Source organism: Notechis scutatus, chromosome Z (genome assembly GCF_049901735.1).
Source record: "Notechis scutatus isolate UNSWTSFEM ecotype Mainland chromosome Z, rNotScu1.2, whole genome shotgun sequence".
Taxonomy (NCBI): domain Eukaryota; kingdom Metazoa; phylum Chordata; class Lepidosauria; order Squamata; family Elapidae; genus Notechis; species Notechis scutatus.
Window position 1 is genome coordinate 52,741,097 of NC_142025.1, and position 26,853 is coordinate 52,767,949.

Here is a 26,853-nt window from a genome sequence, read left to right on the forward strand (position 1 = left end):
TTGCTTCTTCCTGATCGCTGGTACGGAAGCAGGAACCACTGCAGAGATCTAACGTGGAGTCGGGTCCAGGGAATAATTGATATGCATGAGATTATTTTGCCTAACAATTTTGATAGATCGACCAAGGGTACCCTCTTGCGGGTTCTGATCTCTGTAACTAATTGTTGTATGCTGTTTTGTCTATCTGGTGACAGGAAAACCTTACCTTCCACAATGTCTATAATTCCCCCCAAGTGGACCAATCGAGTCGATGGAGTTAAATGACCCTTTGTCCAATTAATTGAGAAACCGTGTTGTTCTAGTGTCTGTAATGTTATCTGAGTGTCCCTGACTGCTCGATAAATGGAAGATGACAAAATTAATATGTCATCAAGGTAGCACTGAAGTCATACGGGAATACCTCTGAGATGGGTGGCCAGTGCTGCGAGGACCTTTGAAAAGGTCCTGGGGCAGATGCTAGTCCAAAGGGAAGGGCAACATATTAAAAAAGGTAGCTATTATAAGAGAACCATAAAAATTTACTGTGGGGTGGTCTAATTGAAATATGTAAATACACCTCCACAAATCTATTGACGAAAGAACATCACCCCTTCTGATGCTGAGTAAAATAGATTGCAAGGTGTTCATTTTAAACTTGCGATATACCAAAAAATGGTTGAGTCATTTTAAGTTTAAAATTGCTCTCCCCCCCCCCAAACTCTTCAGAACAACAAAAAGATGTGAGTAAAAACCTCACCCTCGTTGGTTGGTAGCTACTGGTTGAATGGCTCATATTTCCAGTAGATGTTGGATAGCTGTTTCCATAAGAGTCCGTTTAAATGGATCTCTAGAAAGAGGGCACGACATGAAGAAGTCTGGGGGAGTGGATTGGAATTCTAGAGCTAGGCCAAATCTGATCGTGTCTCTGACCCAGGCATCAGATGTTGAAGAGTCCTATTGTTCCACAAATAATTTAAAGCATCCGCCAATGGGAGCAGAGTTAATGGTTCTATTTTGGGCAGTGGAATGACTGGTTTCCTGCCCACCAGTCCAGTGGGCCAGTGACATCTGAGTGCGTTCACGTCCTCCATCCCCTGCGATGGGAAACGAGAAATGAAGCAGGGAAGCTGTGCATTGAGTGAGGAGGCAAACAGGTCGACTACCGGTTGGCCCAACCTCCGAGTAGCCTCCAGAAAGATCTTGGGGTCCAGACACCACTCTGATTGGTCCAACATGGCTCTGCTGAGCCAATCTGCTTGTACATTCACTACTCCAGATATGTGCTCCGCCTTTAGAGAGAGAAGATGGATTTCGGCCCACAGGAATAGTCTTTCTGCTTCCCTCATTAGTAGATTGGAATGAGTGCTCCCTTGTTTGTTGATATGGGCCTTTGTAGTTATGTTGTCTGTTAAGACAAGCACGTTTGCAATGGAGATGCGGGAGGAATTGTCGAAGTGCCAAGTACACCGCTCTCAGTTCTAGCCAGATGACATTGTGTGCCTTCTCTGAATCCGTCCAAAGGCCTTGCGCTGTATGTGATTGGAAGTGGGGGGCCCATCCCACTAGACTGGCGTCTGTTGTAACGATCGACCTGTGTGGATCCTTGAAAGGATATCCCTTGTTGATTTCGGGTCGTGTCCACCATCGTAGAGACCTGAGAACGGTTGATGGAACTTTTACGCAAGTCCATTTGATCCATTGGATCCCCTTGATCTCCCATATCCTGTGTGTACTGAGGGTCTCTGATAATGGGCAATGATAGTTCTGCGGGGGGGACGGGACCTGATGAAGATGTGGATCGGTGATGCCCAGAGATCATTCAGAAAGAGATTTGCAACCTGAAGCTGAGGGTGTTCGTCCTTCCTGAATAGCCTGTTGGACGCCTGCTGCTATGCCCTTCTGGATAGCTAGCTCCAGCCACGCCCTCATGTTGGCAGGGATTTCGTCTGGAAGTTCCTCCTCTTGTCTGAGGCCAGCTGCAGTTGGCATAAATGTTGCCTCTGGGGCCCTCCTTGGGGAGAGAATGTTAGAAAGAGCTTCCTGGGGAGGTTGTATCGATATGCTGCTCCTTCTGGATAAATCCAGAGGGGCAGTTGGAGAGTTCTGGACCTGTGAGGTAGAGGGTATGATGAATGGTGAAGAGGTGGGCTGTGCAGCTGCTCTGTATGTTTTTCCACCTGCCTTTCTAATGCCTGATGGTGTCTATGTGCATCTTTTTCTGCTGCCTTAGAGGTCTTTTTCAGTTCTGTGGACTTATCTCTATTTTTAGCAGTTAGTCTAGATCTGGAGTTGTAGCTACTGGCCATGGTAATGCCTTTGATAGCAATGGAAAGAGGCTATGAAATTAGGTGGCTGGAACAACTAGGGGCCTGCTCCCTTAAGGGGCAGGGGATCCTGGAATAAATAGTTCCCCAATGCCTTTAACAAATGTTGTCTCCTTGTACTGTTTTGCTTTGTTATCTATCTATCTATCTATCTATCTATCTATCTATCTATCTATCTATCTATCTATCTATCTATCATCTATCTATCTATCTACCTACCTACCTACCTACCTACCTACCTATCTATCTTTTAATAACTTAAAGATTTGTAGAATTTAAGTCAATCAAGTCAATTTTTGAATAAAGTACTTGTAATATCAAATATGGAGACCAGAACACCCCCCTCCAGACCTGGCACCTATATGAGGGCACAGAGGTCTGTAACTGATAATTAGATCAGTTTAGCTGCATTTATTGCTTGTGGAATCCAGCAGTTCAAGTACTCTATCATCCAGTGGACTGGTGGCAGGGACTCCCCCTTCCCAGGTCCCCCCAAAAAGAGAAACCTTGTTGGGTAACTTTCCTCACAGACAGTAACAATTACTCAGCAAATTTAACTACGCAGCCTTTAAAATGCTGGCTGCCTCATGGCAGAATGAAAACGAAAGCAGCTATCACCGCCTGGCCTACTGAAAGCAAAACCGCTCAGCAGGAAGGTGCAGGGGCTAATTTCCTGTTCTGCAGGGAAAGCCTCATAATAAAAAGGAAAAAAGGCTGCACTTTTAAATGGAAGCTTCAAACCTCGAAGGGACAGAGTGTTTACTCAGCTGGCTGGGAGATTGGAGAGATAAGCCTCCTTGTTTAGAAGTTTAAGGCAGCATGTCTCTGAAAGGAGAGGCTTTTAGCCTCAGGGAAGATTGGAAAGATAAGCCTCCCCATTTATGAGGCTTTAGCCTCTGGGAGTCTGGAACGTAAAAACAAAACAAAACAAAAAACCAAGCGAAATGACTTTTGGAGGTTCCCAGGGGGGTGGTTGGTGACAGAAAATATGGTATTACCTGACCTGAGAAATAAATCAGCTAAATCAGCTAAATCGCCAGTGTTCTGTTCCGACCAGGAAAACAATAACACAACCTGTCTGAAGAAAGGCTGAGCTAAAACTGGGGATGCTAAGGAGGAGTCTCATGGAGGAGGAGTGTCCTCAAGTTTAAGCCCAGCCTTCCTAGAAGGGATTGAAGCACCTTCCATCACTGGATGCTCTGAACAGCTCATGGGAGAAAATGATGCGGCCGTGGCCACTCTTATGGCCCATGCATCAGACTGATGGGCCCTACATAGAGCCGACTCGGCCCCTTTGTCATACAACTTTAATGCCTCCACCACTTCAATGGGAATTAAAGATGAGGACGCTAAACCTACTATTGGTTCATCTACCTCTGGAGTGTTCAGTAAATTAGAGTAATCAGGAGCCAAATTGAAATATTTTCTGTCATATCCTGTGGGGGCAGGGTACACCACTGCAGAAGCCCACTGCTTCTGCACCAGATCTGAAAACATGTGAGGGACTGGAATCATGTCTGCCTTGAGTACTGGTTGAGTGAAAATTAAATCCTCTGACTCCTCTTGTGAAGGAGTTGGTGTGGTCGAGGGAGCCAACTTGTCCAGGCGCACAGTGTTTTTGGCCTTTAACAATAGTGATTTACATAATTGTGGGTGGAATAAGCTGTAAATGTGGGTTGATCGGGAACAAGGCCCTCATCCTCTGACATGCCCCTTTCTAGGGGGTCCACCTCTGACAGGGCCGGGTCACTGTCATGTACAGACCCTGATTCAATATGTTCCATTTGATCAACTTGTTCCACCTCCTCCTCCTTGTGCAGCCCCTGGAGAGGAATGTCTTGAATCATGGGAAACTGCCCCTGAGGTTGTACCTGGGTATAGTGCTGCTCCAACCTGGCTAACGACTGTAACGATTGTGAATCATAATCAGCGGGCATAGGACGTTCTCTGGTCAGAACTGTGTGTTGCAGTCCTGCTGCAATTCCCTGGCGTATATCCATGCTCTCATCCTCTCTGGAACTTCATCTGGGAGAACCTCGTCCTGACGAAGGCTGGCAGTCATTGATGTGAACGTGGCTTCAGGGGCCCTTCGCATGGCTGGTGCCCCTATTGAATAATTAGGTTGACCCTGAGGAGCTGAACTGCACCTGGATGAGAGGGGAGATCTGGGGGGAAGGGGGCTACTGGCCAGTTCTGATCTATGGGGCAAAGAAACTTGTGAGGTCCTTTCTACCTCCCGCGTGCACTTATTTATGTGCTTCTTCAATGCCTTGTGGCACTTGTCGGCGTCTTTTTCTGTGGCCTTGGAACTTCCCTTGGGCTGTTTAGATTTGTGCTGAGATTTAGGCATCACCTTTGAGGTTGAAGCCTTAGAGCTACTACCGCTTGCCATTTCGATTGAAAATTTACAATATGCCCATTATTCAAAGCTATACTGTATAGGCGGCTGGCACGCCCAGAGGCCTGATCCAAAACTGGACAGGGTGTCCTAATAATAGAATCCCCCTCCCTTTTTAAAAAATATATTTCTATAATATGAGTCGTATCTCAATATTATTATTATTATTATTATTATTATTATTATTATTATTATTATTATTATTATTATTATTATTATTAATTGTGTATTGTTATTATTATTATTGTATTATTAATCTCTTACGTATATGTGTGTGTGTGTGTGTGTGTGTGTGTGTATATGTATAAGCCAAATTGAGAACACCTAACAGGCCAGAATAAGAAATGAAAGTGAAATTACTGGCCTTCAACAGCTGCCATGCACAGACAGACACAGGCCTTGGTGCTCGCTGTTGTGCCGCTGGATAGTTAGGGCTGTGAGAGTTAAGCCAACTAATTATATTCGACAGATGGCCTTGAATGAGAGAAAAAAACAAGGTTGCAATAATTCCCCTGGGTTCCTAACGAGAAAACTCTACTTGGGAAAAACTACCTCACACAGCCTAATAATGATTCTCACTCAGCTCAGCCACGCGGTCTGCACTAAACACAATGGCATCCGGCCGTTAACTTTTGGCACACACGTAAATTCCAGCAGCAATCTTCCGCTGTATGAGGGATTTGCCTCAGATGGATTTCCCCTTACACATAAATGGCAGGGAAGGGTAAAAGAGAACCTGGCGCTTATACCCCTCACCCCAAGGTGGCATTTTTAAAGGGAAGAATGATACAACTTGGCTGTTCGAGTGAAAAAACACCACGCCGTTATTGTAAACCTGATCGTAACGGCGTGGCTATCGCTATAGCAAAGGTAGAAATTAGCAGTTGGGGGAGGCGCGATTCGAAGCCTCCAACCGCTTTGGTGCATAGACAGCACTTCTTGATAATGCAAACGAGCTCCAACGGCCAGATGGAAAAGGGCAACGTTGGTAGCTCGTCAGTTTCTAGAGGCTAATAGAGGGACGAATTATCTACCACCAAACCTGAATTATAAAGTATTCTCCTGTTTCAGCTAAAGAAGAATGAAAAGCACTGCCTAGCCTCAAAGAGGCTTAGTCAAAACTGGGGGACACTGGGGAGAAGTCCCGTGGAGGAGGAGGAGCGTTCCACAAAATAAGTCCAGCCTATACATGAAGAGACTGAAGCACCTCCCACTACTGGATGCTCTGAACAACTCATGGGAGAAACAGAGCGCCAAATTTAAAAGGGAAGGGCAAACAGAGGCTTTTTTTCCTTTTAAAATTCAAGAAGAGATTTTTCCTTTGCAAAGCTGCCTTTGGTCACCAAAAAATACCCAAAGGCAGCAGAGGCAATACTCTGCATCCTACTCTGCTAAGGACTGAGTAGAAACTAGAAGGAGCTACCCAGAGTGGGCGGACCTAGGCTAATAAGTCTTTTGCACAGACTAAGCAGGTAAAGGAGAATATCACCCATCCTGACCTGTCGCAGCCTTACAAGGGAAAATGGAGGGAATGCATCTTGAATCTTCTGCAGACCAGATGCCTGTGTAGTCCCTTGAGATTTAGAATCACTCTCCATCCCCCCAGAGGCCTTTGGGATAACAAATAACATCAAATAGAACCCTCTGGTGCTCTGGCACCAATTGGATGGCCCAAATGTCCAGTAAATGCTGGATTGCTGATTCCATGAGGCCCCTCTTTGCCGGATCTCTGGAAACGGGACAGCAGATGAAACATTTTGGGGGTGAAAAGAGAAACTCTAGGGACAGCCCTGCTCATATTGTCTCCCCGATCCAGGCATCTGTCATGGTTTGCTCCCAATGATATGTGAATAGACCAAGGCGGCCTCCTATGGGGGGTTCCAGCTCAACATCACTTGGAATGTCTGAAGGATCTGCTATTATTGCCAGTTGCCATGCTGTCTTCCTCTGGATCTAAATGCTGGCCTATCTACCTAGTTAGGTAGATCTAGGGAAAAAAGGGCCACTGCTGTCAGGGAAAGCTTGCCTCAGCCTCCCACTGCCTGTAGGAGGGTTTCCTAAAATAGGGCGAAAGACAGTAATCTCGCCTGCCCTGAGACAGAAGGACCTTCCACTTGTCTCTGGTTTCCACTAAAAATGAATCCAGAGACTCCCCAAATAGCTTCTCTGCTTGAAGGGGCGGAAGCTAATTTCCATTTATTCTTGTTGTCCATATTCCAATGACGGAGCCACAACATTCAACAGGCCATGACCAAAGAGGCAATGGCCCTCAAAGAAAACTTGGTGGTATTCAGCATGGCATCTGCCACAAATTCAGCTGCTGCAATAATCTTATTAATGTTCTGGTGGACTCAAAGGTCTCCCGCAGGGATCCTTCCATGCAGCTTTTGAGCCAACGCAATGAGGCCTGAGTAAAGAAAGCAGCTGCTGTGGAAGCCCTAATGGCCCAGGCATCAACCTGATGTGCTCTACGAAGAGACATCTACTCCTTCCTTGGCTTTAAGCGCATCCTCTATGCCAGGTGGTAACATGCACGATGAGGTCAAGGCTGCTACAGGCGCATCCACTGACAGGACCTGAATTGCGTCCAGTAGTTCAGGGTCTACATTGAAGAACCTGGGTCTCCGAACTATTGGGTCAGGAGTAAACCCCCGGTGTGACCCACTGTCTCCTGATCACATTTAGAAACATCTTGGGCACAAGTATGGCATCAGCCTCTGTGGTCTTCTCTGTAAAAATAAAGTCCTCAGGATCTGACTCATCATGAGGGGTGACCTGGACTACTGGCTGCTTCCATGCTCTTAGCCTTGAAGAGAAGAGGTTTAAATAGGCTGGGATGGAATAAGCCTTTGGTGGCCGGGGTGCTACATGATTCACCTTCATCCTCAGACAAATCCTTGTGACAACGTATCTCTCCCTCCAAGATAGAAGACTAGCTTCTGAATGAAGGTTGAGGAGAATGAGGTCTGTAGAGTTGCTCCTCACTGGTGTAGAGCCTCTGCTATGATTGCAAATCCTGCTCGGTCATTAACATGGGCAACCACTGCCGCTGCTGAAACTCTGCTGCCATCTCCTGCCTAATGGCCTATGAGATCCAAGCTCTGAAATAAGATGGCATTTCTGGAATTTGAGGCTCTCCTAGGTGGAGCCCCGCCACTGTAGGAGTGAACATAGCCTCCGGGACTACAGCAAGTTATTCTTCTTCTCCAGTAGCCACTGCTATATCTGCCATAGCACTTGTAGAAGATGGGAAGTAAGAAGGCAAAGGAAGATCCTGCTGAATATATTGCTCGCTAGAGCCCCCTGAAGGCCAGGCTTGTACATGTAGGTTATTGGGCCCTGCAATCTCCTCTGGCTAAGGCCTATCTTCAGAAAAATGGTGGGAAAGGGCTTCTGATGTTCTAAGTCCTTCCTAGCTTTCTCAAACTCTTTATCTAATGCTTTATGCCTTCTTTTAGCTTGCTTCTCTTCAGCCCTAGTTGGCTTTTTGGAAGCAAGGGCTTTGGTCTTAAGCTTGGCTGTGGTCTCTGATCCAGCAGACCTAGATCCAGGTGGTCTCTTGCTAGTTTTAGCTCAAGGCAAAGATGATAAAGGGGCTTTCTGCTGGGAGGAAGTTCCCTAACGATCAGCCCTTCCAACCTCCATTCCGATCCCAAATTCCCTGTAACTCACAGTTTATTCCAAGACCAGTTCAGCAACAAGGCAGGCACTTGCAAATTGTTTTTGCTTTCTGTTCTGGAAAGCCCCTCCTCCCTGCAGCCGCGGTATCAATCTGGGGCTTCTTCCAGCAAGCCAGAGGTTGCAAACTAATTGCTGCAAAGGCAGTCTTACAGCTCCAAAGGCAATCTTAAGTGACACACAGCTGTCGCGGCTCTCCTCTAGCCTTCAGAGAGCCACAGCCTGGAAACAAGTGTAACAAGCGGCAGAGCGCTCAACAGCTGATTTGGGAGCTCACTGCTAGCCACATAGCTGCTGCTGTGGCTATTCTTAATGGGAGTATGATAGAATGATCAATCAGGGGCTCCAGTCCTCTTCTGCACCTGCGGAAAGCTTCCAGGGGGCTTCTGTCACTTGTTCCAATGCTGTTTTGTCCTCCTTTTGTAAAGAAATTGAACGGAAGAATCCAGGGATTAAGAAAAGTCTCAAGTTCAGAGCCTCTGAACAGATGTCTGAACAAGCTGAAACTGAGTTGAAGACTTGGGGCCACTACCACGGTGGCGTGGCCTCAGAATTCAACTCAGTCGGAAGAGCACGTGACATGAGACTACTAACTTTGGATTCTCCCATCAACTCAGTGTAGTACTTTAGATTATGGGATGATAAAAATCAAACAGTCTGATAATATAAGAATCAAAACTGCTATTTGAAAAATCTCCCTCATTTAAAGAAAGACAAAAAGATCAGTCTAACTCTGACCAAGTGTCCCAAGACTCTCAAAAACAAATACATATACTTATACAGTATGTATACAGAGAGCTTCAGACAGCTTTAAATAATGATGCATTGGGGAAAGATATTGAAATAGCCTAAGCAAAAAAAAGTTTTAGATTATTAACTGTTAAAATTTAACAAGTTAAAAGAAATCTTTCAACAGAAATTGTAAATGGACATAATCCCAATTGCTGCTTTGTAAATGGCTTACGCCAGGGTGATTCGCATCCTAATTTCTCTCCCCTCCTTCTCTCTCTCTCTCTCACACACACTTCTATATGTATTTTTGTTGTTGTTTTGATTTCTTCTGTTTTCCTTCTGTTGTTAAGGAAAAAAGAGCAAAATAGAACAGCAGATTATAAAAACAATGTAATTAGAAATACTTCATAAATCTCTAAAATATATTTAAAACCTGTATTCATGAATCCAAGTATCATACAATAATGTGACACATTTCTACATCATTCAAGAGAGAATGGCATAGCAGAGCATACACAGAAGTGTTCTATAGCAATACTAGTAGCGTTTCACTCAGTGCACCAATTTAAACTGCACTGACTTAGACTTCTGGAATTCCCCAGCCAGAATTGAAGTCTACCCATTGCCAAGACAATGGGTAAAACAATGGTTTAGCCTATCAGTGATGGCTGTCCGCAACAGGCTGGGAGACATCAAAGAATACCAGTCCCTAGTGTAAGCTGCATATTTACCTGAATAGCTTGCCGGCCCTGTTGTGCATCTGCTAGCAGCTGAATAGTAAGAGTTCTGGAGTCCTGCAAAGCTTCTTGGAGGTAGATAAAGCTATGGCCAACATGGCGTCCCATGGTGCATTCCCGACAAATGGGAACAGAACAAGCATCACAGTAGAAATGTAGCACCTGAGACAGAGAGAGTATTGAATAATATGTATGTCAACAGAAGATGTAAGATTTATTTATTTTAAAAGCCATTTCCTAACCGGACAATCTATAAAGTACACTGAAGAGGGGACAATAGAAGTTCCTTTTTGTTTTAATTCAAGGTATGAGAATAACTTTTTTTTGTTATATAAACTATAAACTATATACTTCGAAGTATCATTAGATTTATAGAATTCCTTCTAGTTAAGCTCTCAATTTACTATTTATTCAGATAAAATGTTTTAGTTAACAACCTTCAAACAGACTCCAGTGAACTTTCCCAAAATATTATGTCAATTGATTAACTGGTTTATTTGCCAGCGAACTACAAAGTTTTTTTTCATATTTTATCCAGCAGAGGGAAGCAAAAGAGAGCTGGGAGTGCTTCTCCTTTAGGTTTTTGGTTTTTTTTAACAAAAGCCATCTTTTACTGCTCCACAAGAGTTTTATATATTTATTTCTGTAGAACACAAATAGTTCAAATTACAAGAAATGTAATACTGTAACTGTGTTCTATAATTATGTAAAATAGTGTGGCATTCATTGTTTCTATTTTCTTGGCATGTCTCATTTGTTGTTCTGTAAAGTTAATCATGATATTAAAATGTTCCAATTTAACAACTCAAATCAATGTCTAACAATCAACAAAAATTATGAGTTTCAGCATTAATAAAACTTTATTTGAATATTACTCCCAAAATCAAAGTTTAGTGTCCCTTTCAAACAAAAGGGAATACATAATGTATATATCCAAACCTATTAGAAGAATATTGGGCAATTCAAATAATTACTTAATCATGCACACTTTAAAATTTGCATTATAAAAGTTGATTATCCATAAACTAAAACATTTTTTAAATGGAGGCCATGAATCTGTAGAGTCAGAAATAGCTATCAGTGTTACTATTACCTGCAATCCCATAAAATTCAACTGTTTGTGCTTTGTCAGAGCAAAGCAGCATTGTTTTTATTTTCTATTTGATTGCATTTTATTTCCAAATGTAAGTGTGCTCATTTTAAAAAAAAATCCTACACAGAAAAAAAATCCTAAAAGCACAGTAAGAAGCTCATGCAGGCCACCATGTTAATATCACAGTCCCTGTAATTAGAACCCCTCCCCCCCCCCCCGCTTAAAGGGGCCAGCAATCACAAAGAAAATGGCGTCAATATGAGCAAGAACTCTGCTTCAAGCTAAACCTACTATTAACCCTCTGAAACAGTTAATGCCAGAAGCAAAGCTAGGTCAAAGGCCAGAGAGCAGTGCTGTCATGCAGATCCAGATGCTACTTTCCACAGGGATACAATGTAGGAGTCATCAGTGCACACTAGCCACAAAAGAGAAGAAAAGGTAATCAAAACAGTTAATAGATTGTAAAAGAAAGCCTCCAATTCAGCTCACTATAGCTTAAAAATGGCTTGGTAGCAGTAGGAACTACCTAATGACAAACAAATCATTTTTAATTGTAGAATATAGAATTGATATATAAAAAATGTTTTGAGTGTTTTGAGAATACAACTGGTTTAACAAATGAGATTAAGCTTACAATTGCAAAAATTTCTCCCCAAACACTGTTGCCAGAAGAATCATTAATGAAATGAAGGACCACTCTTTCCTGTCACTAGTTGTGCTAGCTGATGTTGATGTTAAGATATGATGAAGCAAAAGATCATCTTTGGATTGTCTTTGTCATCTTTAAACTGGTTGGTAGACTTTTTAGTAGCATCTCTCCATTATTGAAGAAAATAATAATAATATCTCCATTTGTACTGGTGTTCTCTACTGTTAGTCCTTGAATTACAACTGTGATTAAGTCTCTCCATTAGGGTTGAAATCAGGACAAGCATTAAATGAACTGCCTCAAGTAATGACCAGCCATCCCTGCTCTTGCCAGTGCATCGTTAATCAAATGTGTGTACCATTAAGTGAAGCCTCAAGGTGGGGGAGATCCTGGGAGCCTAGTGCCAAGCAAACCAACTGCCCAAGGCATCTTAAGGGCCTCTCTGTCAGCCCTTGAGATACCCCATGCTGTCCTCATGAAGTCCTAGCTGGGTCCTACAGGTAGTCAGGCAAATAGCTAAAAGTTTTGCAAGTTGCCAGCTTCAATCCTGTTTTTGCTGCATATGGCTAAACTTTCTGAGCTGATCTTTTTCTCTGCAGCTATTCAAGTCAAAAGCTGCAGAAAGAGTTTCTTTGCTTCCTTCCTCCCCCTTCAGACTGGAATCACAGTAAGGTTTTTAGAGGGATATTGGTTGGAAGGCAGAGGCGGGGAATTTAGTTTAGCACCTAATTTGGGAGCAAGGGGGGTTAGAGAGAGAAATATCAAGAAGTCTTTTTTTTCCAGCTTTGTTTTCTTTATTGAAGATATGTGGTTTTTTGGGAGGGGGGTTAAAGCAAGGGAAAACTTTTGGGAAACTCATCCTGAAGTCTACAAGAGCCAGAAGTTTGCAGCTGATCTGGGCAGAAGGCTCTGAAAACAGCCTCCATTTTCTGCAAGAAATTGCCAAAGCACTGAAATGGTGGCTGCTCCCATGGGGCATGGGTAGCAGGCCCAAGCACCGAGGTTGTGTCAAGGTGGGAGGAGAAGAGAGAGGGGGATGCTGCAGCATCTCCATGGTGAGTTGTATGGGCGAATGACCATAGGGGCAATGCAGCCACTGTAATTTTGAAAGAGGACCATATTTGTAGTTTTAGTGTGTCTGCAATAATTTTGAATTGACCTATCCTATCTAGAGGACTACCAGTATTGCCCTTTGTCAATATGGACCTACCAGTGGGTAGAGCCAGAGACATGAGACAGTCCAAAAATCTGCACTGTACCTGCCTAGTGTGACATAACAAACTTTTGCCTTATTTCAATGTACTTCAATATTTGGGGTGATAGTAATTATTGTGTAATAATACTTAACTACTTCTTACGTTAAAAAGCATGAAATATCTACTGGCTATTTTCTTGTAAAATGTATTCTGCCTATCTGCTGCCATATAATACTAAGTATTAGTATAATACTAAGTGCTAGCTTGCCAACACTTCTGTTCCCAGCTGTTCCTTGCCATATCCTCTGAATAAGAATGTGCAGTTCCACATGCAAACTGACAGTTAGCTTTTCACCCACAAAAAAGAATTCAACCTAACTGGTATTCTGTTCTGACTAACAGCATTCTGATCACTTTTCCAGTTCACCTAACCATGGTTTGTCAAATAAGCTACAAGAGTGGATATTTATTCATTATTTAAAATGTGCTATGTGTCAATTGCAATCTGCGTTATAGAATATTCCAAGTTATTCAAACTTTTGCAAGGAACTTTTAAGAAAATAATGATAGATTCTGATTAGAAAGTGAAAGTGAATTTACTCTGTAGCATAAGCAGTATGCTACTTCTCTATGTTCTGGCCAAACTGTTGTTATTGTTATTCACAGAAAATAAGGTGATAATTAGGTATGATATATTAAGGGTATTTGCAAAACTCAGCCAAAGTGCAGTTGCCCAATTATCTTGATGTAATAGTATATTTCTATGTATATTTATTTGTATATATCTGTTTCAATAAAAGATAGAATTTGGATAGTCGTACCTGGACAAGGAGGTTATATAGGATAATTATTTAGACAGATAACCACTAAAGTAGTATTCAATTTACTACCACAAATGAGCCAAAATTTCTGATGCTAAGCAAGACAGTTGTTAAGTGAGTTTTGCCCCATTTTATAACTTTTTTGCCACAATTAAATCACAGCTGTTATTAAGTTAGCAATTCAATTGTAAATTGAATCTGCTTTTCCCAAGAACACTGTAACTGTCATAAATATGAAAGTTGCCAAGCATCCTAATTTTGATCATAGGACCATGTGAAAAACAGTCATAAGTCATTTTTTTCAGTGTTGTAACTACAGTCACTATATGAATGGTTGTAAGTCAAGGACTGCCTGTAATAGGAATCCTATGGCTGTAGGCAAGATTGTCACGTCAAACAAAATCACAGAAAAAGGCAATGAGAAACTCATTCTTACTAGATATCGCCATACTGTTACTAGGATTCAAACTGTTTAGAATGCAAAAGAATGATGTTTGTAGGGACAGTGGAAAAAAAGACATAATAGTTACATTATAATATAGGAACAGCATAAAACCAAGAACTGCTACATGCATGAAGCCCACTTATTATTTGAAGGCTGGCTTTAATTAAAAACTCAACTTTGCAGGTCATTCATGGAACATTCCTAAACCTGATCCCCAGATGATATTTGCTCCATCTAGCCAATGTCTAGTTAGTTACTAGTGTTGGGGGGAGGAGCAAAACTAGACACAGAAATGGAGACCAAATGCTCAAATCCTGAAATGCAAATATTGGGAATGATCTCAAATTACACTAAATGGTTAAACAAAACTGTTTAAAACTTTCATTATTATAGAAAATATATAAAATAGAATAGCATTTCAGATTTCATGATGTAGATTAAGTTTTTTAAGTATTTCAGACCAAATGTAGCAACATTTTTTTAAGATCATTATCAGAAGCAATAACAGGACTTAATGACAAAGAAGTAGTGTGTATTTGTGCTAAGAATTATTTGCAAATGCTAAAGCTATTTGCATTCAAGACTTGCATTAATGCCCATTTCCTCAGCCAGGAGGAAATGTTCTTTGAATTAGTCATGTTCACTCAAACAAACAAAAATCAACCTACAAGAACCTGCTACATTTTCCAAAGCAGTAGGGCATATCACACGGGACTATTCATCTTTTACAACCGCAGCAGGCAAAGGAGTACCAGATCAAGGCTATAAAGTTGATTGCCCCAGGATAGGGCTTTACAGTGCACAGTAAAACAAAAAAACATGAATGTTCAAGTGTCATACTCCCTTTTTGGCCCATCTGCTTTCAAAGAGCTAGGAGGGGGATGGGTAAGTAAAATGTCTCCAAGGATTGCATAGCAATCAACCAACATCTGATGAATGGCCACTAGAGTTAAACTCTGACCTGAATGGACAATTCCTAAAACAGTTACCCTCCCCCACATTGTCCCCAATATGCCCCACCTACCTGTCTCCTCTTTACAAATGTTTTAAGTACCAGGCACAATTAACAAAAGCAATGGAATGTGGATGCAGTTTCCATTGAAAGCGGCAATGCAAAAACAAAACAACATCCCCACACAAAAAAGCTGAGATTCATTGGGAAGCCAATGGAGACTTATGGCTTAATTGTACTGTTTTGCTTTATTATTCACAAATGGATATAAGAAAAGAAAGGGCTTGATTGCTGTGCTGTGATTAAGATGACAGAACCAACAGATTATGAATAGTTAATAACACTTTTAAATATGGATTTCAAATAGAATGTAAGACATGAGATTAAATGATAAAAATGTATAATATTTTGGACATTTTATACAATTGTGTGGACTCCTGGCACCACATAATCTATTTCCGGTATTTTTTTCAATAGGGATATTAGAATCCAGTTTATTTTCTTTTTTCTAGTGAAATATTCAAATCTTTCTGATATTTCTTTGATATACTTCTTTTGATTAAAATGAACTTTGCCTCCCTAGATGTTGCCAAATTTTGTAATGCTGCCTGCAATAAAGATTCAGCTCTACAATTCTAAATATAAATAATTTACTTTTTTCCTATTTTTGTCTTAATTTATTGGTTTTGTGTCATAATATTAACTTATACAAATAATACTGATTCCAGCTTGAGAATCTTAATATTAATAACTATAATGGAAATAGTAACATATTTCAACTTTTTAGCTCACATTTCATATCTGGCCTTCCTCTTCTACTTATAAATTCATTGATTGTTTTGTTCTACATTGTCTTTGATCAAAATAAACTTTGAATTGATTTACTTAACTGAATTGATTCTTTTCATTTCACTTGAACATACCCAAAAGAGTTATGGGTTTGCTAGGACTGAATAATCAATTTCAGATTTAAAGGATTCTAGCTCACCTACAATTACAAATGCTTTTTCGTCAGCACTACACAGAATTAAATAATTCTATCACTGAAATTGATGCAATAATCAGATAAAATAGTAGAATGATAGCTTGCTCTTTGTTAGCTGGCAAAAGTTAAATGGCTCTTTATTTTAAGTTGTTTTTGGCTGAGCTTATTAATTTTCTTGTCAAAGTATATATTTGTTATTTTATAAGATGATGAAATTTTAATTTCAAAATTACCTTGTAATATGCCAGACAAGGTAAATAAAAGCCAAGAAGAACCAATAAGAAGAATAAACTCTTAATATTTTAGTTTTTTCCAAATAGCCTCTTTCATATTATTAAGTGTTGTACCTTATGATTCTTGACTCTTGACAAATGTATCTTTTCTTTTATGTATACTGAGAGCATTTGCACCAAGACAAATTCCTTGTGCGTCCAATCACACTTGGCCAATAAAAGAATTCTAATTCTAATTCAAAGGACCATTCCATTTAAACTCAGTATTTGTTCTGCAGATTCTACTACTTCAGATTATATCCTTCAATTTCAGCTTCCATTTTTTTTAGCAAGACTTAACATTCAGCTCAATTAAATAAATCTTTTTTTTACAAAATGTTATTGAATAAACATTAAAAAAATGAACACATGCGACTTTCCTGGCATTTATTTTTGCTACAGCATAAAACCACATATAACAGTTGGTCTCCTACTTATCTTACATTACTAAGTTGGTACTATTTACATCATATTCATTTCCATTTATATTTACAGCATAACTTCCTTTTACATTTTTTATATAATCATTTTGTCCGCTATATTTTGTTACCTTTAGCCGAAATGTCTTCCACCTTCAGTCCTATAAAGCAACACAATTTTTGTTCTGATTTCTTTTCCTCAAATCTAACCATTGGTACATTTTATTCCAGACTTACAGTATTCTGTTTTACCCTTATTTTTAATTTCTAATGTTAGTCTGTCCATCTCTGCACAGACCAGTATTTTTTTTATTATTTCACTTTCAGCTCCTTCTCAATTAAACAAATCTTTTTGCTTATAATTTCCCAAAATATTTTTTGTTATATTACTATCAGAATTTGAAATAGTATGTTCCTTTAGGCAAGATTATAAACTCTCCCTAACTGCAGACCTTGACTAATTTCATTGGCAAGCTCCATTTCATTTATTGAACTTTTACTAAGGTAATGCTTTCATTGTAATGGAAAACCCCAAATTTGTCAGATTTTAATGCTCTTTCAATGAAGACCCAGGTTATTGAAAAATATGGAATTTGCGGTTTATCTGTTGAGTAGCAATTCAAGGTTCCTTAGATAATACCTACATACACAGTTTTTACAGTATGAATGGAACTCTATTTCTATCTCATATCCATTTTATTACAGTTCACATGCAAAAAGAAGTTTTATCAAGGTTACTTGTGGATTATGGAAACTAATTTAAAATAAAGGTGGTTACTTTGATGCTTTCTTTTGGCTTTAGCATAACTTTAGAACCAGATCACATTTATCTTCGATCTAATATCAGCTTATTAATATTAACAAATCTTAATATTAATGTAATTTTCCCCTCACATTTATTATTTAATCCCACGCTGACAGAAGTTACTGTACTTCAATCTCTTTTAGCAGCCATCAGACTCCAAATTTGATTAATCACAAGATATATTGAATAATTAATATAGTATAGCAGCACCAAACCATTTTGAGAGGTACTTCAGGGATAGTAATTCTGAAACAATTTCTTGAGCATCATATCCTGTTGAAGGTCCAGAGTTTTTAAAAGTTCTTCCCACATGATCTGAACAATAGACACAAATGACACTTCTGCTGATATCACCAAACATCATCCAAATAATTTGGTGTTATGATAATTAATTTATAAAGTATTAGACTTTATTTAGCTCTCTTTCTCCTTAAAATAATCATTGTTCAACAAGGGTAAGCAAATAATTATAATTTAAAAAGTTCTAAAACCAATTCCAGAGTTCAACCTCGAGCTATATCTATATCTATCTATCTATCTATCTATCTATCTATCATATATATATATATATATATATATATATATATATATATATATATATATATATATATATATATATATATATATATATATATATATATATATAATCTTCTTATTAGTTCATGTTAAATCATGGATAATGCTTTTTCTATATCGCATGTATAACACATGGAAGATCATGTAAGTACAATTTAGACTTTCATACAAACTAAATACTTCTGTTATAGTATAAACTCTGGAATTTTCCCTACCCCACAAATTTAAAAATGTATTCATCAGATTAGTAAAATAAATGGATATCAGTCATATATAAAAGATTATGATCTTTAGACTATGCCCTGTAAACAGGTTTGCATGTTTTTGAAGAATACACCCTCTCTCTCTTTCATCCAGTCTATCAAGTTTAGATGACTGCCTGTAACACAAAAAGTTACTATGGACATAAAAATAATAAATTAAAACAATATACAAAGCAAATCAACTATTAAAATATAAAATAATTATTAACATATAAAAACCACAAGATATTGAATATTGAAGTCTTAGAATTTAAACTGTCCCTGGTGATATTACCTCTGTACACTCACTTTTCTTAAAATCTATACAATTCAAAGGAAATACATCCTTGCTAAGATAGCTAAAAATAATCATGAATATTGTAATGAAGTAATCTCCATATAAATATCAGAATATGTTTTAATGTGGTGTTCAATACCATATTTAAAAACAATTTTATTTTTTTGCAAGGCTAAAATTAAGGCAGTAAGAACATTTTAAAAGCTTTACATGATATTTGTGTTTCAAGAAATATTTATGCAGAATTTTATTATGTATATTTTATTATATATTATATTTCATAAATGTATATAATATATAAATATATGTGTATTATTTTTTCATAAGTATACATTTACAAAGGATATTTTCCAATACAAAATGTTTGTGGAAAGCACATACCCTTCCTATAGCATGTAAAAATTAACATTTCTATAATGAAGCCACACAAAACACTAAATGAATTAAATTTAATATATAATTAAGTAAAAATAGAGTTCCAGGAATCAAGAAGACAGGAAATAAATTCTCACTAATCTTATTCTCACTGGGAGGCTCTCTCTCTTTAATTTAGTCTCCAAATACAAGGCTTTGCAATGGAAAGAAATAGATACCTCTCAGTGTTACCAACACTTCTTGCAATTTCCCTTTCAAATAAATAAACTAATTCCTGATTCATTACAGCAATGAAATGATAACTTTAAACAAGATGAAATAGCATGTGATACAGGCTGATCCAAATAGTTAGTTTTACATTTTAGAAAATATTAGTAATACCGGTAGTATTATTATATTCGTAATAATTAATGAATTAATTATATGCAAGCATTATATTTGCATATAAATAATTATATGCAAATATATGCATTATTGCTTAAATGCAAACAAGTTATGTACTTGGAATAACTGTGTAATAAATATAGATTTCACATAATTTCAAAATAATTAAATGATTTTTTTCTCCTAATCTCACCAGTTTAACAGCCTGGATTTTAAGAACAAAAGTTAAATTTTTACCTCTTGTTCTCTCACACACTACTGAATATCAGAAATGTTTTAGAAGTATTTGTTGTGTGACAGAGACAGCTGTTGAAAAATAATTGAATGGAATAGGGCAGCCTTCTCCACTGTGATTCCTTTCAGGCATTTTCCAGTATTATCCAAAAACATCATATAGCCCAATACGTTGGGGGGAAAACAGTGGTTCCCAAACTTTTTCAGTCCACTGCCCCCTTGGTGCTACAAACTCATCCTCAATGCCTCCCACCCAGGGGCGGGATTCAAATTTCTGTGGGTGTGGCCTAATTTGAGGGTGTGGTTTGCTGGTAACATGACTGGGTGGGCATGGCTTAATGGTCACATGACTAGGTGGGCGTGGTTTGCTAGTCACGTGATTGGGTGGGCATGGTTTGGTGACTGGCAAACCAAATACAAGTGGTCCTCACTTAATGGCCGGTTGCTTAGCAAGTGTTCTAATTTATGACTGGCCTCCCCAGAACTACATGACCTGTTTTTGGAGTTTTGACAGCCATGCACACACATACACACAACACACTCCCTTCTAACCCTGCTGGAGCAAGTCATTGGACTAGAATCGGCAAAGCATCTCTGATTAGGTACTAGTAGTGAATAAAATCTAGTTAGAGATGCTTTACCAATTCTTTTTTTTTACAAGTTTTATTCAATTTTTCCAAAACAACATAAAAAAAGCTCTTTTCCGTGTACAACATAATTCCGAGTCACCACTTTTACGTGCAAATAGGACAGTAATTATATATTCATTTTTACATTCAACATTCTGTCTTTCCCACTTTTAACTTAATTCTATTATTACTTCTCCATTTCAACTTTTACATAAGAAAAGAAACAAAGACATTCATTCTGTTAAGTGATATTACTTTCATTCTAAGCATCTTCTCAATTCATTTCAATTTATTTCAAATATATTTCTTAAATATTAACCTTTCTTTTAAGTGTGGCCTTTTCCAAAGTACTCTTTTCTCATTTTACCTCTCAACTTTTACATAAGAAAAGGAACAAACAAATTAATCCTGTTCATTAAATATTACTTTCATTCTAAAAATCTTCTCAATTCATTTCAATTTATTTCAAATGTATTTCTTAAGCATTAACATTTCTTTTTAGCATAGCCTTTTCCAAAGTACTCTTTTCTCTTTTAAATCACTAATAGTGCCCATATCTTCATACTTATTCCCTTTTAATTCTTTTTTATTTTGTCAAATTTGCAATTCCATCGCATATTCTTTTCATAAAGTCTAAATTAATACATGTTTTTCACATAAAACAAAACATAAATTTCCCCTCCCCTTTTACTAGTTTGGGGGTGTCACCTCAGCGGTTTAAGTATGCCTTAATTCCCGCATCTGTAATTCCCAATTAAACATCTATTTTACTTAGTTATAGTAATAGTCAATCCCTAGAAAAATAAACTACTTTACATTGTACTTTTCAGTCAGGTTCCCCAATGTATTTTCTCCCTTTACTTCCATAAAATTTTATTTATAATCTCAATAAATAAATAAATAAAAGCGAAAGAAACAATTAATCCATTTTGCTTCATCACTGATATTAATCTCATTTTTAAACCTCCTCACAATTCATTTCAATCATTTTAATATATATATAATAAACATTAACCTTTCTTGTAATAAAAATAAGAATGTGCATTCATCTTCTAAAAATATATCAGTGCCCCTCCCTCCTCAACAGACTATATTCTATAATTTGTAATTGCAAAGTACGTTATTATTACCCTTCATATCAATGCAGAATCCTCTTAATTCATTAACCATTGTCCCGATGTATTCTAGGTAAAGAAATTTTTTCCTTTATTTTACAATTCCCATATTTCTTTCTTTCCTGTTCCTGTTCATTACCTCTCTTCCCTTTTGTTTTTCCAAATCTTTTCTCCCTCTGATTTAAATCCCTCTCTCTATATATATTTTCCTTCTCCCTTTTACTTTTCTGCTGTTTCTTTCTGTCTTTCTGATTTTTATAAATATTCCCCATTTTAGTTACTTTTTTAAACCTCCCATTTTTAACCCCCCTTCTTTTTCCTCTTCTTTGTGGTGTTCTTTGTGTTAATTGTCTATTTAAGATGGCTTCTTCTTGAACTAACTCCTCCTTCTCTTGAGGTTTCCTTCTTCATATTCTTCAATTGCCATTTCCATAGCTTTTAACTCAGAGGCAAGTGATTCACCTCTTGCATGTAGTAGTTCTTTCAAATTTTTAAGTTCCATTTTTAGACCCCACAGAGATATCATCGTTACACACTCTTATATCTTATAGTCATTAAAATCCACCAATCAGCTTCTCTCTTTCTTTCTTTTTCTTCAAACTTTCTGGATTAACAACTATTCCAGAACTGGGTTTATAGCAAAATCACCAATCATTTCAACAATCCATATTTTTTTCTTTTATTCTAATTCAATTTTCACTTTTTAGGGTATTTGTTATATTGTTTCAATATTTCCTTTTCATTGTATCAAATCCAATTCATAGAGAAATAGGAACTTTCCCTTTTTCAACTTAAATTTTTGTCCACCAGATGGCACTCTCCATTATACAATGTCCTCACCCTTTCCCCCTGCTTTTATTGTTCAGCGCTTTCCAAACCTCGGTATTCCAAACCAATCAAATCTTTAATTTAAATATTTCCCCCCTTCTTTTTGAAAACCCCTTAAGTCCAGCTTTAAATTGTGCCTGTTTGTTACCGGTGCATTTTAATTCAATTTGTTTGGATATCTTAATCCAGCTTCTTCCTATCCTGGTTTGAAGCCCTGCTCAGCTGTCAAAGATATTTTCACTTTTTTTCCCGCCGCTTTCTTATTCTTTCATAAAAATTCTTAAAATACTGTCCTGGGGTACCTTTTAATTAATTGTTGCACCAAGTTGTCCCGGTTTTTATGTTGTCCACCTCTTTCTTCTCTCCTGCACAAATCTTAGTCCAGCTAAGTCCTCCTCTTCAGGGTGGCCATTTTGGACCACCGCTCGGTGATCTTCAGGGGGAAAAAATTGCCTAGCCCAGGGAAGGGGGATGCGGCTCCCCTCGACCTGGCTGGCAGCTTCCCCTTACTCTGCTGCCCCTCCAAGGCAGCTTCAGCCCCTAATCACAGTGATTGGGGCTCTCCAACGAGAGAGCACAGACCGAAGCTGTGGACAGTCACAGTCCCTGGTCCATCAACGAGAAGGGCTTAACCTGGAAGCCTCCTGATTCTTGTTGATTTATTTTATGTTGCTGAATTGCATTGACATGTGTGTCCCTTTGTGTGCACAGCCCAGAAGCTTTTGTGATTCTTTGCAGCAAAAATTACTTACCTCTGGCTTTGCTCTACTTTTCAAACGTGCTGGCACTGCCACGTTCCAGGTGCCAGTCCTGCAGGTCCACCCCATTGAGCCCGCTGCACTGGAGGGACCTGCCCAAGCAAGTCCGAGTGGAGCAGTGCACCAAATCAATGGGGTGAGCCTGGGAGAGGGAAAGAGAGAGAGAGAAAAGAAAGAGAGAAAGAGAGAAGGAAGAAAAGAAAGAGAAAAAGGAAAGAAAAAAGGGACAAAGACAGAGGGGTGTGGAGGGATGGAGGGGAGGGAAGAGAGGGGAGAGAGGGAGAGGGAGAGGGAGAGGAGAGAGAGAGAGAGAGAGAGAGAGAGAGAGAGAGAGAGAGAGAGAAAGCTGATGCATCAGATTGAAATGAGGCTTAGTTTAGAGGCCCTTTTCCACATTGAAACATCTTTGCCAGCATCTTTGCCAGCACATTGAAACATCTTTGGCTTCCATTAATTAAAGGTTTTGTGGACAAAACATGGTCAAGACTATCAGGAAGCTCTCACATTTTGTTGAGGCTTTAAACAGGATCCATTGGAGCAGACCTCCACCCTAAAAAATTATTTTCCCCAATGTATTACAGTGCCAATTCTGAAGAAGGCAAAACCAAAATGTACTGGTAAATTACGAGAACACACACACACACACACACACACACACTTCTAACCCTGCTGGAGCAGGTGATTGGACTAGAATAGATATTTCATTATGTTTCTCCTCCCTCCCTCCTTCTTTATTTCTTTTTCTTTCTATCCCTTCCTTCCATCCCCCCTTTCTTTGTCCCTTTTTCTTTCTTTCCCTTTTCTCTTTCTCTTCTTCCTTCTCTCTTTCTCTCTCTCTCTCTTTCCTCCCTCTTTCGCTCTCTCAGGCTCACCACATTGACTTCATGAACCGCTCCGTTCAGAATTGCTTGGGCAGGTGCCTCCGGTGCAAGGGACTCAATGTGGTGGACCTGTGGGGCCTCATCCCAAACACAGTGCTGGCCCCTTTGCCTCTTAGTGCCCCCCCAAGGGGTTATACTGCCACTTTGGGAACCATTGGTATAAATGGATCCTGCTAAAGATACTCCTTCAGAGGTGGGATTCTACCGCTTCCCGCCTATTCGCTAGAACCTGTTGTTAACTTTCTAAGCAGTTCGGAGAACCAGTTATTAGAAGAAATCTCCCCCCACACACACACTTTACAGGGCTATTCCTGTAAGGAAGGCAGAAAATATTCTGGTGTTGTTTCTAGCCTAATCTTTATTGCTCTGCTTACAAAAACTGCCTCTCCGTTTCTCTGTTAATCCTTATTAATCCTTGGCCTAGACTTCCTGTCGCCTGAGCTTCTCCAGAGGTTTTTTTTTCTGTGCTGGGACTTGCCACTTGACTTTTTTAAAGGGGAAGGGTTATTTTAAGCTTTTTGCACTGCTGTTGGGAGAAAATACTCCCCTGGAAATACTTTCAGCCGGGATGCAACGATCAGCACTTTGAAGAAATAATTGAATAATGAAGCAGAGCTGCCGGAAAGAAGCTTTTAGTGGCAAGGAACCAAGATGAGTGACATTCAGCAAGGCTTCTTGGCTAGCTAGAAAGATTGACATTCAAACATGAGTTTACATACCCTTTTTGAGTTTTAGTCTAAAACTAGTTTTTTGGTGAAGTTTAGTTCTGTGCTTAGTGATGTTTACTCCTGTGTTTATTGATGGGATAATTTTCCCTATTCAGGTTTGTTTGGAAAGAAAAAGGTTAATTCTGTTCCTAAAAGAAACTGGATTGTGAAATCTGACTAATTCCTGTGTCTATTTGTTCTGGTAATTGGTTTAACAAGCAACAGCTACTGTTGTGATTTAATTATTTGTATTGTGTTTGAACTTTTTCCTGCCCTTTTTCTATTTGGGAACAGGGGGTCTTCCTTCACTGCTTTAATGGTTCCTGGCACTGTCCTTTTGTGGCACTGCTTTTTTGTACTGCCTTTCTGGGGGCATGTGATCTTTCCTTAAATCCGGATGGTTTCCTTAGGATATCTTGTGAGGTGAGTGAGACCAGCTGGTATCTTTAAGTGGTGCAAATGTATGTTAAGGATTGCTTCTCCTGGGCATGCTCTTTTTGGAGAGCTTAAATGACCTCTCTGCTAAAGGGTTTCACTTTAGGAGCAAGAGTTGGCTGCTGATAGTTATAATTGCATTTTAATTATTTTAATTCCTCAAGTGCTCTGGCACTCTGCCTGATTTGTAACTCCGGCTTGCAGGTATTTTTAATCTAAAAAATTTTGCAAGCAAAGAAGCTTTCTGTATTTTTGTACTGGTAATCCTTGACTTACAACATTTCATTGAGTGACCATTCAAACTTACAATGGCACTGAAAAAAGTGATTTATGATCATTTTTCACACTTACGACTATTGCAGCAGCCCCATGGTCACAAGAGGCCAGGCAAGGAGAAGTGCCCCTCGATGTGAGCAATGTCGAGTTGACCACGCCCACCCAGCCACGCCTACCCAGCTGGTCACTAGGGCAGAGAACTGGTTATTTGAATCCCATCCCTGTACTCCACAACTTACAACCACAGTTATAACCACAGAGTCCTTCTGTGAGGGAGATAGACAATAAGTTTGATATATAAATTAATTGAGAAGAGAAATTTCCTCGCTAAGCAAGGCATTGTTAAATGAGTTGGGTCTGATTTTACAACCTTTTTTTGCGAATTGCTGCAATTCTTAAGTTGTTAAGCAAATCCAACTTCATTCATGGACTTTGCTTGTCAGAAGCTGGCTTGGAAGATTGTAAATACTGGATCATATAATCCTGGGATACTGCAATCATCATAAATATATGCCAGTTGCCAAGTACTGGAATTTTGATCACATGACTTGCAATAGTCATAAGTGCAAGGATTGGTCATGTCATTTTTTCAGTGCCTTTGTAATTTTGAACAGTCATTAAACAAATGATTGTAAGTTAAAGACTACTTGTGAATATCAAAGCTTTCAATTACAGTAATCTTCAACTTACAACCACAATTAAGTCCAAAATTTTCATTGATAAGCAAGACAGTTGTTAAATGAATTTTCCCCATTTCTTCTTGTCACCGTTGTTAGGTGAATCACTGCAACTGTTAAGTTGGTAACACAGTTGTCAAATCAATCTGACTTCCCCATTGATTTTGCTAGTCAGAAGGTCACAAAAGGTGATCACATGATCCCAGGATACAGCAAATATCACAAATACATGCCATTTGCCAAGCGTCTGAATTTTAATCATGTGATCACAGGGCTGCTGGAGTGGTTGTAAGTGTGAAAAACAATCATAACTCACTTTTTTCAGTGCCATTATAACTTTGACCCATCACTAAACGAATGGTTATGACACAGGACTACCTGTATGCATTTATATATAATGGGATGTAGTAAAAGGTATTTAAATTAGATTAACGCATACAATTAAAAATCTTTCAAGAACCTATGAAATTTTACACATATTGACATACTGTGGCTCTAGCAAACTAACCATTTAGCAGAGTAGTACACCAGTGTGTTGCAAACTTTCCAATCTCTTGCCTCCTACACTTTAGAGTTACCTCCTTCTGAATAGCAGACACAGCAGCATAGCTCGTCAACCAGAAAGTTGGCAGTTTGAGACCCAAGCAGTGCATGACTAGATTAGTTCTGGTTCCTATCCCACCTCCTGTCAACCTAGCAGTTCAAAGCAGGCAAATACAATATGTGCAAATTTTATATACGTATATACAATACACATATAAACACACACACACATACCTCCCTTTGGTGAGAAGGTAACAGCTATTCATGTAGCTCTGTGTATAGTCATGCTTGCTACATGACCATGGAAGCATCTTCTAACAATGGTGGCTCCCTCAGGAGATGAACACCACCCTCTAAAGTTGAACAAAACTGGACAGGAGAAACCTTTACTTTTTTATTTCTGAATTCAA

The 26,853-nt window shown here is 38.9% G+C and overlaps 1 protein-coding gene across 1 annotated transcript in view; it reads right to left on the reverse strand.

Annotated features, from left to right (window-relative positions):
• Positions 1 to 26,853, reverse strand: part of TRIM71 (tripartite motif containing 71) — an 89,981-nt gene that overhangs the window by 40,125 nt on the left and 23,003 nt on the right. Inside the window, exon 2 of the mRNA XM_026686567.2 lies at positions 9,843 to 10,010. Coding sequence (XP_026542352.2) covers positions 9,843 to 10,010 — 168 coding nt within the window. The remainder of the gene's footprint in view (positions 1 to 9,842; positions 10,011 to 26,853) is intronic.